The 16,628-nt window shown below is 39.4% G+C and overlaps 1 protein-coding gene and 1 long non-coding RNA gene across 3 annotated transcripts in view; one reads left to right on the forward strand and one right to left on the reverse strand.

Moving 5' to 3' along the window:
* Positions 1-263: 263 nt before the first annotated feature.
* On the reverse strand, positions 264-1,337 carry LOC144989458 (uncharacterized). The gene is made up of 2 exons (XR_013653658.1): positions 1,160-1,337; positions 264-647 (listed from the first exon to the last, which is right to left on the reverse strand). It is a non-coding gene; the product is annotated as an uncharacterized LOC144989458 (long non-coding RNA).
* A 5,745-nt stretch (positions 1,338-7,082) lies between these two features.
* LOC101163941 (uncharacterized) overlaps positions 7,083-16,628 on the forward strand; it is an 89,786-nt gene continuing 80,240 nt past the window's right edge. Inside the window, exons 1-2 of one of the 2 annotated variants that reach the window (XM_023952500.2) lie at positions 7,083-7,234; positions 9,057-9,115. In XM_023952500.2, coding sequence (XP_023808268.1) covers positions 7,180-7,234; positions 9,057-9,115 — 114 coding nt within the window. In that variant the 5' untranslated portion in view covers positions 7,083-7,179. The remainder of the gene's footprint in view (positions 7,235-9,056; positions 9,116-16,628) is intronic. The other variant, XM_078941804.1, reaches the window with a different exon arrangement.

Here is a 16,628-nt window from a genome sequence, read left to right on the forward strand (position 1 = left end):
TTAATCCACTAACAAGCAGTGAGTTTGGTACTTTTACATTTTCAGCTGCTACAACCTCCATTGTGCAAGCAGGAATATCAGAAAAATTAAGGTTCTGTAATAAAACTGCCCAACTGTATTTGGATTTAACTCTAAAGATTTAAACACTTAAATCTCTCCTGGCTGGCTCGCCAAGTTTTATGTAGCACTTGTGTCAAACTTAACCAGCAAAAGCTACACAAAGTTACTAGGTTCTATTTATGAAGAGAAGAAAAAACAATGTGTTTAAATAACAGAGGGCAGGTTTATTACATTACCTTTCACAACACAAAATAGAAAAACAACATAAACAATAATTTGTTCCTAAAACTGAATTCTTTTACAAAATAAATCAGCTTTATAAAAAATAGTATAAAATAAATTGTCCTTTGTCTCGTTTGTGCACTCAATTTGTTCTCTACCCGGGTAGGATAAATGAATGTGTATAGGAATATTCCTTATCTCTTGTCCTGTCAGATTGGGTTAAATCCTGTTGATGGGAATCAGTAACAGCTGGCCACACTGTACGTCAATCTTCAACAGGATACTCTCGTTCTACGCCTGGCTCGCCATCCACTTCCAACGAAGAATTGTAGTCCGAGCTACAATTGAGGGTCATCAAAACAATTCTGCACATAGTACAGAATAAATCAGACACATTATAATCTATATTTCAAGTGAGATCTCATCTTTCAATAAACTCAGTATCTTTTCCCTGTAATTTGGAAATTGTTTTTATGGTTTTCTTTTTTTATTAGTTCACCAAAACCAATTTACGAACAGAAAATTCAGTAATCCTTTTAACAAGTATTTACTATTAGTAAAAGGAATTTCCCTTTCCACAAATCTGAAAAAAATAACTGTATGAATAAAGTTTTAACAAATAAAATTATTATAACCATGGTATAATACAATTCTTTTTAAACAATGAATACTTCAACCACCTTTTCAATTAACTTTTCAAAAGTACATATTCACGCATATGTATACCAGAAAGAGATCAAATAAAGTAAACATTTATAACACAGTTAATACACAACTTAACATTTTCTACATACTCCGAATTGTTTTGTTCCCCTTTTTAACAAAATTTAATTTAAAACATAACCGTCAACTCCACATACAACTCTTTCCTACTCACCGGAGTTTCCAAGAATTCTTAAACACGACACGCGTTCACAACGTAGCCGCTCTGAAAATGTTCTTTCGGCACACAACGTAACCGATCTCAAAAAACAAAAAGTAGCTTCTTTTAACTCTTTAAATTATTTTTCTGCTTCCGTCTATAACACTGCCGATCTTTCTCTGCTGGTCACGCAGCTCCTTCTCTGCCTCGTGCTTGCAAGAAAAAAACGCAGACACAAGATGGCACCCTCCACAGAGCCCTGCATGGTATGCCTGGAGGGCCAAACCATCTCTACCGCAAAGGAAAAATTAACCCTTTAATTGCCAATAGGAAAATTAACCCTTTAAAAACCTGTAGGAAAAAATAAATGCTTTTTCTAAGTGGGTTACACAAGCTTAAACATTAAACTGAAACTTAAACCGAGCAGACCCAAAAGTTTTATATTTTTTATCATGTTTACAGTGTGTGACGAGCATTAAAATGGTTGCTAAGGAAACATACTTTAACATAAAGAGGCGATAATTTCTACAAACGTTTATCAAGCCAAGACATGAAGAAAACATTACTGTTGCCATGACCTATGACCTTTATAAAGGCCACCATATGAGATAAAGTCCATTTTAAACAGCTATTCGTTCTATTAGAATGGGTGCACTTTCTGAGAATTGATAAAGTTCTGATAATGTCACGTTAAATTAGGAGAACTTGAACTAGGACACACGATTTACATTTTTAATTGACTGATTGGAGTTATATTTATAGAAATCTAACAACTCTTAACCTTCGGTGCTCTTTCGAACCTTTTTCTTCTTTATCGTCTCCAATCAAAAACATGTGACAAACGTGACTTATATAAGGAAACTGTGACATTTTCCCGATTTCAATGTCTGGGGGGAAAAATACCAAGTTAGCTGTCAGGATCCTGGCTTTTAGAGTAAAAATCATCCAAAAAGAAGAAAAAAATGTTAATTTTTCAAATCCAAATGTTTATTTAGTGGATTAAAAACAAAAACACGTTAAAGATCAGCAGTTTTCCTAGATTTCCATTCAGCCATATGAAGGATTTTGAGAGTTTAGTCTGCAAAAATCACAACCATTTAGCTCTGGTTCAGTCCACAAAATAAAAACGTTTCTTCTCATAAAGGTTTATGGGCTTTTCTTTGCATTTTCATGCTGTCAGATGGCAACTGTGATAAGAAAACAAATGTATAACAAATTCAAAGGATGGCTGTAGATAAGAATGTATATTAAAGTCCTCATTTGATTATCCAAATGTATTTTTATCCATTTAAACTAAAGTACACATTATTTCACTTTTTTGTCTTTTTTTTAATTTAATCAAAGGAGAAGAATCTACTGTAAGTGTAGAATAAATTGAGTGTTTTACCACCAGTAACAGATGCTGGCTGTTTTTATCAAAACCTCTAAAAAGAAGTTGGCTCCTACAGTGCCACAAGAGGGCAGTGTTGTTTCACACAAAAAAGCAGAAACCCCCTCAGAACCCCTTATTTTAATGTTTTTGATCGTTAGTTTGTGCAAAAGTACAGGAACTCCTGCAGGACTTCTGTCAAAGGTTTTTACTAGTCTGTCCTGCCTGCACAGACGGAACAAAATGATTTCCAGGCATCATTTTATTAGCGTGTCACACTCAGTGCGTTAAATGATCGTGACACGAACACGGTAAAGAGAATTCATGACACCAGACAAACCATAATGCTCAAAGCAGCTTTTGTTTTATCAGTGGAAGACCAACAGACACAATTCCACTCAATTGACATTTACACATTTAAATTATTGTGTCATAAATGTAAAAGATTTGATATAATAAAAAAAACACATTAAAGAATTACAAAGTTATTGAAATCAAGGCTTTTTATCTTTTACCCCTATTTTGCAGTGACGTCTTAAATCAGTTATATTTTAATAATTTAAGGATCAACTACAATGAAAATGATGTTTTTAACAAGCTCCTGTAGCACTTTTGTAACAATGGAGGACAGCTATAAAGAAATTTAAGCTTAAAAAAGGATTTCTGAGTATTTCTTTGTTCAGGTTACTGAAAAATGTCGTATTTGTTGCCCAAAATTCATTTTCACCAGGGTGCGTGCAAGTTTTGATGAGTTTTAGAATTATTTCTCTCCGTTGTTTTGTTGTTGACTTTCTTTGTTCGGTTCTTTTGCAGATGAATTGACTTAACATCCAGCTGTTGATGGTGATTGACTCAAATGCTCGTTTATCGCAGGAAACAGTACTGCGTGTGTCCTCTGCAATGTCCATGAGACCAGTTCGCAAACCGGTACTCCACAAGCCCAGACAACCCTTAAACCTGCAGCATCTGGAAGAGTCGACCTCCCCAGACATGTGCACGCAGCTTAAAAACAACAGTCGTTAGCGAAAATCCAAAATTATCAGTATAAATTCTCCAGTTCAGCCACAGATCTGTCAAAGGCTTTGCATTTATACCTCAGTTTCTCTTTGTCTTCCTTGGTCGGGATGAGAGGTTTTTGCATCGCATCTGTTGCATAGGCAAGTGCCATGAAGTTGTTAACTGACCCACCAATGAACAAACTGTGATTGTAATGTTGCCTTTGAAAAAAAACATCATGCTGGCTAAAGTTTGGCCTAGCAGCTGACGTATTTGCCATTTGATGAGGACTTGACCTTTGACCCTGCGCGTGCGCAGTCATATCTGTGAGGTGGCCTGTTGCATGGGCAAGTGTCCTTAGTATGTCAACAGACCCAGCAACGGGCAAACTGCGATGCTGATAAATGTGCCTTTGAATGTGTATCAAAATTGGTTTTATTTTCACAGTTTGGTAAAGACTGGATTAAACATGGACTATGTATGGTTGCATGGTTGAGCTGTTGTGCCCCCAGCTAAGATTTTGCTCCTACATTTGAAAGAAGTGGCTTAAGAAAACTCAGCATTTTTATCTTAAACTGAACAGATCAAGTTTTTGTTTATTTATCATGTTTACAGAGTGTGTTGAGTATCAAAATGGTTGCTAAGAAAACGTACTTCAAAATAGAGAGGTGAAAATCTCTACAAACATTTATCATGTCTAGACATGAAAAAAACGCAATTGTTGCTATGACCTATGACCTTTGTAGAGGCCATCATTTGAGACAAAGTCCTTTTGAAACAGGTATTAGTTCCTTTAGAATGGGTTTGCATTTTCTTAGAATATAAACAGTTCTTAAATGTCACGTTAAATTAGGAAAACTGAATTATGATATGAGATCTACATTTTTCATTTAAATGAGTGGAATTATAAATTATGGAAATCTGAACAAAGTCAACAACTCTTTACCTGGGTGCTCTCCATTTGAACTTTACCATGTGGATTAAAAAGTTTGTCTGTTTTCGACGTCCCTAGTTAAAAATTCACAACCATTTAGTACTGGTTTAGTCCACAACCAAAAGATGTTTTCTTCTCATGAAAGTTTATGGGCTTTCATTTGCATTTTCATGCTGTTAAAATGACCATTTTACAACTGTGTGGGATTCCACGGGTGGTCCTGTCATTTTGCCTTTGAAAATGTATCATGCTGGCTAGCCATATTTGTGAACTGGTCTGCTTAAGATCCACTTTGACACGATGTCACAGAGTTCTGAGTCGCTGCAGCTGTCCTTTATTTAGATGATTGCACAACTCTTGCACAACTCTTGGTGTGGTTGCAAAAAGTTGCAAGCACACCAGAAGCTCTGCACAACGGTGCTTAGAGATGAAAATCAGTGATGGAGTTGTGACGCTCCTTAATGGTGCTTTTATGAGCCGTCGTTGATTAATGGAGCATTTGACAGACACCCCGTTGACATTGTCCACATGTGCACATGTCCACAGGGGAGCTACAGAGCCCACTTCAGGCTTCCAGGGGCATTGTAAAGGCTTTTTTGAGAGCAGGAGGAGGAGGAGGCCGAATGAAAGTTTGAGACTTTGAGCAGCGCTGTTGTGAAGCGCAGTGAATGAGAGCAGGGGCCGTGCAGCCAGACACATGGGTCCGTTCTCACTCCAGATAATGGAGGCCTTTCTGCGCCTCCTAACCCCCTTGTCGCATGCTTGGAACGGCCAGCAGACACGCTCACTCTTCAGATAATTAGATTTTACACACAGAAAAGTCAGTCCTCACTCAGGCCGTCGCACGTGGCCCTGACAGGAACTCTCCCAGGACGGTGACCTCGCTTTCAGAGGAAAACTTTGACAACACATGAAGGACAGAAGATATTCTATTTGGAGGAATAGATGCTGATTAGTAGTAAACTGGAAGTTTTTTTTTTTATGGAAAAATATCTTTTTTGGTACAAGTATTTATTCATTTATTCATTCATTCAGGACTTTTCGAAATAAAAGCTTTTTCCTAGTAGCAATAGCAGTCAGGCAGAAGAAAATAATCTTATTATATCCGCTCCTTCTACAGAACATTCACAAAAGAAGACAACTGCAAATAATATTAAAATATGTAAAAATCATAACCCCTTTCCATACCATAACTCAATCTGTCTTTAAAACTTTTCTCGCTTAAATATTTCTAGTTTATTCATATTGCACAATTTATCCTAATTAAAAGTTCTCTACTAAGACCTAATTTGCTTAAAGAAGGACATTCTAGTCTTTCCAATGATATAAATTAATTAGCTGGTTCTCTTAAAGCTAATCCAGACTTCATTTTTGTCTAACTTGCTAAATAAAAAAACATTTTTGCAACAGAAACAGTTCAAGTGAAACTGAAAGATCTAAAAATAAAAGTACATGTTGAAGAATTTTCAAGAATATTTGAAAAACAAAAGCATTTCTACAGTTTTGGATCTCCAGAGAATCACACTGAGAACTATTTTCCACACAGGAGTGAGAGACTCGCCATAATAATTCAAAGAATGAACTCCTCCAGGAGGTCATCAAAGAGGGTGGAGAGAAGAGCAGGCCTCACTTGACTTAGTTAAGGTCAGAGTTCACCATTCAACTATCAGAAAGAGACTTTAGGACAAAAACAAATAGTTTAAGAAGAAAGAGTCTGCTGAGCAAAAAGAAGACAATGACTGACATTTGAAAAAAAATCTGAATTATCTTTGGAAAAAATGTTTGTGGATCTATGGGATGGAAGAGGAACTATCTGGAAGTTATTAGACCTGGAGTAAAAATTATCCAGTATTTTGGAAAAAGGACATTGTGGCAACAAACATGTATGGTGGCGATGCTCAGGGATGTTTTTGTAGCTTCTATTTCTAATAAAACATTGAAGTCAGAAGTTCTCCATTATTCTAAAAGGTCACGCTTAACAGCATGGAGGTTATGCAGCAGAGCAATGATTCAAACCCATAAAATTATGATTGCCTTAAGCTTTGGAATTTCCCATAAAACAATCATATGTCTTGGTCTGAAAAAAAGGAAGAAAAAAAATATGCTGAAATTATGTGTCCTATATCATAATAATTAAAAAACACAGTACAATACGAAACTCTACATACATGTGACTCCACAGTAACAATAGCTATAGATGACTATATAGTGTAGTACTGAATAAAATATCAGGCTCCCCTTAACACAAGCCCTTTGGGGTCCTGATATTGTTGTTTAGTGCTGCATAAATAAAGATTCAGTCATTCAGGTATTATTTTTAGGCATTTATTTGGCTGGGACAAGTTTCAATCTCTGTTAACTTAAACTCTGTTCTGGGTTCTAATTTGTCCAGTTGCTTTGGGGTTCCTAAATCATGCACTTTGACCTTAAATGAGGTCATAATGCCCACAACCATAAATTAACCAAATTTATTAGATTTGTTAAATACTGGATCAAAACAATTTAATAGAAAACAAAGAAATTAATCATAATTGAATGTTACCAAAAAAGTAATATTCAGTGGGTTAGTTTATGAGTTGGGTTATAATTTAAGGCAAAATTCCTCCTTTTTTTTTATTTTTTTAGTTTGGACTGCAGGAAGTGACGTAATCAGGTGGCGGTAAAAATGATTGAGAGCTGCCTTCTCTTGTTAGTCACATTAAATTTACACTTGGTAAAAGCTATAAAGAAAGCGACATGGAAGGGGGAAAAAATACATGTCTTAGGTTTGAAAAACGAAGGAAAAAGAACGGTAAGACATTTCCGGGTGACAGATTAGCGTGAGTGACTGTATGATGTTTCCAGAACGTTCATCTGCGGTTTTAGCTAGCTAAAGCTAGCTTTAATGTCTTAAAATCTCGTTTGTGCTCAAAAACTGAACTTCTAGGTAGTTTTTATAAATATTTTGATGTAAATGCTTTAACTTGCAGTGATACTGATAAGTGGTAACAGTTTGACAGGCTGAAAGCTGTTGTAAAAAGCACATTTGTCAAAAATAAGTTTTTTCTTGAACTTCAACTAAGTATTTGATTTTTGAGACTGCTAGTTTGGCCATTTGCCACAAACATTTTTGTATTTTTGTATATTTTAATTATATCACGGATAAATAATTAGCCTAAAAAAAGATAATACATTTAAATTTTTGACTGTTTTGGTTTAAGGTGGCAACATATAGAAATACGTGTAGCATATTTGTTGAAAATAAAAGCTAAGCATACACAACACAGCAGTCATTCTCATGGAGGACATATAGAGAATTTTAGACTCAAAAATGCATTTCTGAGTATTTCGTTATTCAAACATTGTGACTTAGGAAAAAATTAAAGAATGCTGTTCGAAAAAGATCGTATTTAAATATAAAGGTCGTAAGATTTGTGACGTAGAAAATATGCTAGGCTAAATCAATGTACATCTTAGTTTGTTTTCCTCTTTCGAGCTTGCATCTGGATCAGGACTGTACGGCTGGGTCGCTCCAATACTTGCACCGGTGGAAATGCTTTCACCTGCAGTGATCCTGATAAATAGTAACAGTTTGACAGGTTGAAAGGGCTTGTGAAAAGCAAATTTGTCAAAAATACGTTGTTTTTTCCCCAACTTCAAGTATTTGGAGACTGGTAGTTAGGGTTTTGAGGGGCTGTAAGCTAGCGGGAGAGCATGGAAACGCTGGGCTTTCAGCATCAGGAAGGGTAAGGGATACCAACTCAGAAGTAAATTCTTGATGAACTCCTGCTTCTTTGCAGAAACTGTCCTAGAAAATGGCAGTTTTTAAATTATTGTTATTTTGGCTAAAAACGACATAATCATAATTCAAAGGCCACTGGGAACGCTTTTACAATAATAGATCAAAAGATTATCGGAGTGGGGACACGAGGCCTTCTGCAGTAAATGCAGCAGATAACAGTGGTTTAGGTTTCCTTGTAGGTAACCTGCAGGTGGCTGCTTGTTTAACGATTGTTTCCCACAAATATAACAGAGATTAGATTAGATTATTTCAAAGGAGCAGACGTGAGGTCCAAGTCAAAGAGGTGATGCTGCGGGCTTGTGGTTGATGAAGTGAAGAGGGTCTCCTTCTCCTTAGCCTCAGGGGGGTAAGCTCATTGGTAGGGGGGAGCTGGGTCAATGCCTTCGCCTGGCTCTGTGACCAAACACAAAAGGCCTTTTCCTGCTCCAGTTGTGGTCACTTTCACCTGTCACTCAAAGTCACTCCGAGCCGCCTTGGATCTGAGGAGGCCGGCTCCAGGTGAGCGTTGGAGTGTGGCGAAGGGTTATCTTCTGGCCGTGTGTCACCTGGAGCTCTCAAAGAGGGGTAGTTCTTGATTTTACCCATGATGCGCAGAGATTAAAAACATTTAAATGAAACAGGAAGTATTTACAAGCTGAAAGGAAATTGGAAGAATTTCTAATTGTTTATTTGTTTACTTTATTTTGACTGCACACATTTTCCTATAAACTGTTGATTTTTCATGAGATTATCCTGCCTAAAACAGTTTACTGTAACTTTATTGACACTTTAAATGTTCAGCAATTAAACTATGAATGTTTGTTTTAGATTTCATGTTTTCTTTGTTCCCCAGAGCAGCAGACCAGGCGACGTTGGAACGTCGGGGTTGTTGGGAGAAAAATGGAAAAGAAGGTAAGAGGGAAAGAACTCAGAAAACCACATCCTAAACTTTACCCAAAAACCAAATAATATAAACCCAGTGGCGGGCCGTGAATTTTGTATCTGGCCTTTGGCGACGTCAGTCTTTGTTCCATCTTAGGTCCAATAAAAAGTTTATTTTTTAAAGCAGTTTTCATTCAGTGACAGCAGAAAGTTATTCAAGTTATAAACTGGCCATTCAGATGCCTCAATAAAAGTAGGTGGAGCCTGCTGGCCCCCCACGTCCAAGGTTCCAAACCTTTGATTGACAGATCAACGAGCTCACTGCTTGTCGGCATGGAAAATGATGACTATGACCAACTGGGATCGTTCACGTTTTACTGATGACGTCTGGCTCAGACATGGCGGTGTCCGGATGAGAAAAAAATGGAGACTGTATGACCTAATTTCCTGGGAGCCAGACGTAAACCATTTTCACATGCACTTGGTCCACTTCTCATATACAATCAATGTATAACTGTATATTTGTGCCTTTGATGCCTTTGCATAAAAAGGTACAAATAAGTGAGTAAGCAGCCTGACATTATTGAGAAGCAACACTTTACGTTGGCAATGTGGTGTGTATTGGAGGCCGCTTTTATGCGTTTTCAGTTGATTCAGGTTGATCAAATAAAACATTTTAAGTGTTACAGCAACCCCTTTAATGTTAAAGGGTGAAAAGCATATTTTGAGCCCTTTGACGAACCTTTGGGTTTTCTACAATCTTGGAGAAAACTCTGTAACCATCAGATTTTAGTCCTTTTTACAGTAGTGAAATATTTCAAAGAACTACCTTATGCTGATTAGTTGTTTCCTGGAGAGGATAGACATGGAAAACCTTTGTTAAGGTGTTTGCTTTTGTTTTCAATTTAATGGAAGCCCCTTTTCTGACCACATGCCTTTGAATTGAGGAGACAAATATCGGACTGGCGTCGGCCTGAAGCCGCTGCCCTCAGCTGAGTGTTTGCGCAGTGGTTGAATGTCGGGCGTAGGTGGAGGACACCTAATGAAAACCTGTGACTGATGCTCTTTCATGCTGCCGCTTGCACAAAACCCGCAAGAAAACACACAGAGGTTCGTGACTCAGACTCACACCGACATGGCGAAATGTTTCCTCACCGTGTCTTTCAGTGATTCACAAAGACGCAGCTTCCAGTTTGAAAAGTCAGGAAGGAAATATGATAAATAAAGCAAGCTGGCAGTTCAGACATGTTTGGATCATTCAGACTTTTACAGCGTTGTAAAAGGAAACGCAAAAACACAACCTCTTTTGCAGAAACTGACAAAGAATCGTCTCAGGGTCTACAACTCCTACGCTAAAAACAGAAACTCTAACTGTACAGTCACCACATGAGGCCTTAGTCACATCTGCCCTCACAGGTGCATTTGGGATGTCTTCGGGGGTAAAATAGGCAAACCTGTATGCAGGGGGACAGTTTATAGTGATCACTTGCGCAACATGCATGGGTAAATAAGGGTGATGTAGGTGAGAGGCAGGCACGCCATACAGATGTATCAACCCACAAACCCTCTGCACTGTGCAAGGGGCCAAATAGGACTGTTCAGGAAAAAATTGGGTGCTCCTTGCGTGCCTGTTGTGCGCTTTGTGCGTGCACCTTGACTGTTAGATCTAGGAAATCCGACAGACCGTAGTTTGTGTGGATGTCTCACGGGCGCTTACCTATCACCTGCACGCGTGCAGCATTTGATCACAGTGTGGTGTAAGGCCACTGATTTCATGAGGAAATTAGCAAAAGGAAAATAACGAGAAGTGATGCTCCTCCACATCGAAAGGAGCAAGTTCAGGTGGCTCGGGCAACTGGCCCTAAGGCCCCCTGGATGCCTCCTTGGGGAGGTGTTCCAGGCATGTCCCACTGGGCGGAGACCCCGGGGACACGCTGGTCAGACTATGTCTTAGCCTGGGGATGCCTTGAGGTCCCCCCCAGAGGAGCTGGAAGAAGTGGCCGTGGAGAGAGGAAATCTGGGCATCTTTGCTTAGATAGCTGCCCCCCTGACCCGGCCTCAGAGGAGAAGATAAAAATGGATGGATAGTTAAGTAAAGATGTGGAAAAACTGATGTTAAAGAAAACTAAGAAAGTAAAACTCACAAAAGAAAAGCATGTTGTAAAATGTAATTGCCGTTTTGATTTTGTGTGTGTGACAGTTTTGTGTCAAACAGGACAGAATAAGCCATCAGAGAAACCTTATCTTTATTTATACTGAACTTTATTTTGGCTGGAAAATCTCTTTCCTCCAGCAGAGGGCAACATTTGTTTGATTATTTATCTCCCATAAGCCCTGTTCCTGTTTCCATTCCTCTTCCTGCACGCTTTCTACCCTAAAGGCCCCTCCCACCAAAGCCATAACTTCTCTAAACCCCCCCCCCCCCAGCCCTCGTTGCCAGGGAGACGGCTCAGACGAGCAGGTGATGCATTGACAGGGAGCAGATGGTTCCCTGTGGAGGTAAGAGCGGCCCAACAATGCGTCCATATTCATCATAAAGTCCCTCCTCCAGCGGGCGCTCACGCATAGCTGCAGTTTCTCTGTAACTCGGCGCCGAGAATGCAACCCAGCTCGGCTCTGACAAGTTACAGGACAGAGCTTGATGGATCGGAGCCGCTGCATTCAGAGCGGGCCTTTTTTTTACTGCGTCTTGGAGGTGGCGTGCCGTCTGCAGGTGGTTCTCTGTGCCGTAACTCACTCTGCTAAAGAATGTCCCTCTGCAGCTCCCATCGCCCCTGGAGACAGAGGACAGGCGCCCCACTCCGCCTGCCTTTTCCTTTCAGCCAAATAATCCAGCAACAATGCGGGCGCGCTCAGGCGCCGTGCAGACATTTGCAGAGGCCTGAATTCTTTTTTTTTTTTTTTTTTTTTGCGTTTGTGTGTGTGGGTGAGTGTGTGTGTGGGGGGCCTTAAAACACTGCATCCATTTTTCTGTGATGGAATAGAAGAAAGGAGCCACCACACCTGGAGCTCCTCCCACCCCCGCTCCAACCATCGCCACCAGCACCTATCAATACAGGGTGTAAAGGAGCTTGGTGGGGCCGCACGAGTGGAGGGGAGGGGGGGGCACGCCGCATTCATGACCTGACTATGATAAAGACGCACAGCGAGGAGCCATTCAAGAGGCCTGCGCCCATAATGGAGTCACTAATAGGTGCCTATTCAGCAGGGAAAGTGTTTTCTGGAGGAGGAAAAAAAAAGTTTGTCTGCTGCCTTGTGGATGTAAAATTTATGCAGCAGCCTCCCCCCTCCCACTTTTCCAACTCTTTTTTTTTTTCTTCTCTTTTTTGGCCGTCTTTTCTTTTAAAGAGCGTCAGCGGTGAATGGGCGACATGCATAGTTCAGAGTTTTCCCTTTTATCTTTACTTAAAAATCAGTTGAATGAAGTGTTTTGGAGTGAGTCCCGTCTGGCTTGTTCTCATCAAACTGTGTCTCTGCACAGGTGAGGAGACGCAAACAAAAGGAAAAGAAGTGAGGAGGAACATTTTTCAAAGACGCTTCACTTCTTGTGAGTTTTGAGCTGAAATAAAAGAAATGTAATGGGGATAAAAATGGGAGTTTAGAAAAAAAGAGAAACGCTCAATTTTTTCAAGAATACATGCGTAGAATCCTTATTGTTTTCAAATTAAAGTAGACAAAACATTTGTGGGAAATACATTCACTTTTAAGGTTTATTGATGATGTCAAAACCCAGACATCACCTTTATTTTTCATTGAGGAAATCTACTCTTCCTAAAATCACTGAAACCCACAACCGAATGTTCTCGTAGCACTTTTTTTATTTGGTTGATAAAATTGGAGTAGCATTTCTGATTTTTTTAATTTTTTTTTTTATTCTGACTAGCTGAACTTCTTTGTTTTCTTTGAGTTTAAAACTTTACGGCTGGATTGCTCCAATATTGCTCACAATTTTTGTTGCACTGGAAATATTAGGTTGGGGGTGTGAGGGACTCTAAGCTAGCAGGAGAGTGTGTAAACAGATGGATGATGGGAAGTGGTGGCAGGCTTACCCTGTACCAGCAGTTCCTCCCACAACTCAGAGGCAGATTTTTAATGAACATTTGCTGCTCTGGAGAAACAATGTCCTAAAAAACAACACCGGTTTTTAGATTTAGGCTAAAAACAGCATAATCATAACTAAAAGGCCACTGGGAACGCTTTTACAACAGATCAAAAAAATGATCGGAGTGGGATTTTCAACATTCACCTGCTTTAAATAAAAAAAAGGGAAAAATAGCCTTTGAGCCATCTGTAGACATCTGAAGCATAAAGAATTGTGGAAAAGCCACTACCACATGAGTCAGAAAGGTCAGGTTTCTGCTAAACGCCAGGGGAATCCTCACACCCCCCCAAACCTAAAGCCCACTCAATTCCAACCAGTCTCTGCTAAAAAGTGCTGAACAGCAAAAAACACAAATGAAAAAGCCCAACTTTAATTTTTGCTTTAGTTTTATTTTAAATAAATGTTTTGTTCCTGAACAGACGTACAGAGGATTTATCAAATAAAAGCCAATTAAAGAACAAGTTTCCGAATCAAATCAAATCATCATGACCTCAGTCTGTGAATCACGTGACTTCCTTTCCCCTTCAGTTCACCTTCCTATAAGGCATCCATTACGGCATCATTTCCTCCAAATCAATCAACTGCTTCTTAAAAAATGTTCAAGCATGAACAGTTTTTTGCCTCCTTTTGAGCTGAATGTCTATATGGGGGATACACACGGGCTGGGGGTGGGGGGGGCGCTGGAGTGCCTTGTTGGAAGTAATGCTGATGGTAGATGATAAAAAGAAAGTCAAATTTCTTAAACATTTGACTAATGTGGTTGCCAACTGGATTGTTGATAGTTACCAACCAATAACATTAAGATAAATCTGTAAATGAGTTGAATTTTGTAACAGTTACGACGAAGGCATTGATAAAGCTTTGGTAACTTCCTGTGTTGTTCCTTGATTTTTGTATATTTCCCCCTAATGATTTCAGTGGGGCTTCCTGTTAAAGTTACATTAGCTGCTGCTTCTTCTCACCATCATCTCCTCCACCCCTCAGCCAGAGTCTTGAGGCCCTGCAGGAGCTTCCTCTGTGGGTCATCCCAATAATCCTCAAGTCCCAAAACCATATTGGAAAAAAGTACTACGACCATATTGTGGTGTTTGTCAAAGAGCTTAGCTGACAGATTGATGAACCGAGGAAATAACGTAGCTAACCAGGGGAGCAGCTGAAGGGCCGGTGGGGGGAGGCTCCCAGCATGGCATGGTGTGCAGGTTTCGGAGTCAGTGCAGGGCTCCCTGCAGGCCCGTGGCCCTCAGCCGGCGAAGGTCACAGCTCTTTGATTCTGGGCACAAAGAGCCTGCGCAGTGGGCAGTACCGCCTTTCTTAGGAGAGCATGAAAGTCCTTGTAATGGTATTTTTATTTGTTTGCTGAAAGGCAGTGTCAGCTTTTGTGTACTGATGTATGTGTTTGTGTGCGTGAATGTGGGTTTTCAAATTGTCATCTAAGCCAAGCCAGGACAAGGGGCTGATTCCAAATGCTGAGCAATTTTCTTTGTTTTTAGTCTGAACTCATTCAGGTTTCCAAACTAAAGAATACCCAAAAACAACAAAAAACAGGATGGTGTCATGTGCAATCAATCCTACACAAAAAATGAGAAATTATTCACGAGAAATAAGGAGATTTGAATTTGTGTTGTACTATTACTCTTTGCTGTTTAGTCAATTTTCAAGATTTTACCCTATGGATTGATTGCTTTTAGGTTTGAGAGCTCACCAGAATTCAGATGCAGAACAAAACAAAAAAAGACCTACATGAAACCGAGGGTTCACCTTTGAGTGAACCCAGGTGAAATTGTTCTGCCTTCTTCCCCATTTAACCCTTTATCCCCTTGATCTGTTGCTGGCGACAGCAAAATAACACTTGCTTTTTGAAATATTGTAACTCCTGCACTGATAAGCAAAACTTTACGCAACGTGTTGTATATCTACGCTTTTCTTCAAGTCAGAATCAGCTGATTTAAATTTATTGTGCAAATCGGCGCAAAGCTGCTTTTCTCAACTCCAGAATCTGTTGGAATAACTTTAAATGTGTAAACTGTTCAAAGGTTATGGTAATTCAAAGCTCCAATTTCAATGGGTTAAACCCAGTGTAGGTCTGTTTTTGGAAGCAGGCTATGTTTTGTAGGTCCACACTCTTGCATGTCTTTATGTCTACCTACTTCAAGTCATGTGACTTTAATGTTATCATTAAACCCTAATAAGGTGATAAACCAATTACAGATGATGGAACTAAAGTTTTGTAAATACATGGTAGATCGTCTCCTTGTTGCTAAAATGCCAATTATTGTACTGGAAAAATGTTTTTAATTTACCTTTTTAAATCACTCTAAAATAAAAATCAAGTGTTCATTGAAAAACTGAAGCATAACTGTGACTGAGCTCACTGATGAAATCTTAAGTCTTGGTGAATAATATCGACCAAATTGACCCCATTTATCCTTTGTTTTGCAGACAACTTTTTAGGTGTCTAGCTCTCATCAGCATCGGCTACATAAATGGATATGACTGTGAAAGTTTCTTGTGTCCGTAGAGTGACTTATAGTTGGTTTTCCATGGAAAGAAATAATGCATCCGTTTGTCATCACTGTGCTCACACAACCCAAAAAAAAACAAAAAACTGTATGAGAACTGACATGAAACTTTAGACAAAAAACCTCCTGCTTCAAACATGTTTCTGGAGCGTGTGGTGCAACCAAAATCAGAGTAGCTAGAGGTGTGACTATATACAGTGCTTTACAGCGCCATCAGGTTAAACAAAGTGCTTTACAAAAAAGCATTATAGCACTGTACATGTGACTCTTATCCATCAGGTCGCTCAATCTTTTGCTGTGATGTACAGCCAAACTTTCACTCACTTCGCCTTCAGTATTTTTGCTAAACCTCGTCACCCCCTTACGGCATGACCCATTCTTATGTAAGCCCACCCACAATTGCTGGAAAATGATTGGCTAGAATTGTACAGCAAAACTGAATAGAATACAAGTGTTTGAAATGAAGCACCAAAATCTGCCTTTTTTGTGATACTGGTTGTGACGTATACGTCGTTATCAACTTCGCACAGAGCTTTGCTACCCGTCCTTAAGTACTCATAGCTCTAGAGAAGTATTATTCCATAACTGAGGGCCGGAAACAGAAAATGTGTTTGTGTTCATCTAGCAAATACTGGTTGGCAGACCTTAAAATTCTAGAATGGCTGCGAACAATTAAAAGCTCTGTTAAGGTGGCTTGGACAAGACCATTAATCCCAAATTTCCTTTGTTGGAACCTGGAATGCCTCAGAACAAACCTCATCCCCATTGAACTTTTATGGGGTCCCTCTTTGGCTAACATCAGGACAAGTCCTGCTTGAGGAACCGGTTGCCATCCAATGGTAGTGTTCAACCAGCATGGGGAAAAAATGACAGGCCATTGTTTGCGTCTTCCATTGCCACTAAGGACTGTTCCTTAAAACCA

The sequence above is a fragment of the Oryzias latipes genome, chromosome 23 (genome assembly GCF_053564925.1).
Source record: "Oryzias latipes strain Hd-rR chromosome 23, Olatipes_Hd-rR_3.1".
NCBI classification, from domain to species: Eukaryota; Metazoa; Chordata; class Actinopteri; order Beloniformes; family Adrianichthyidae; genus Oryzias; species Oryzias latipes.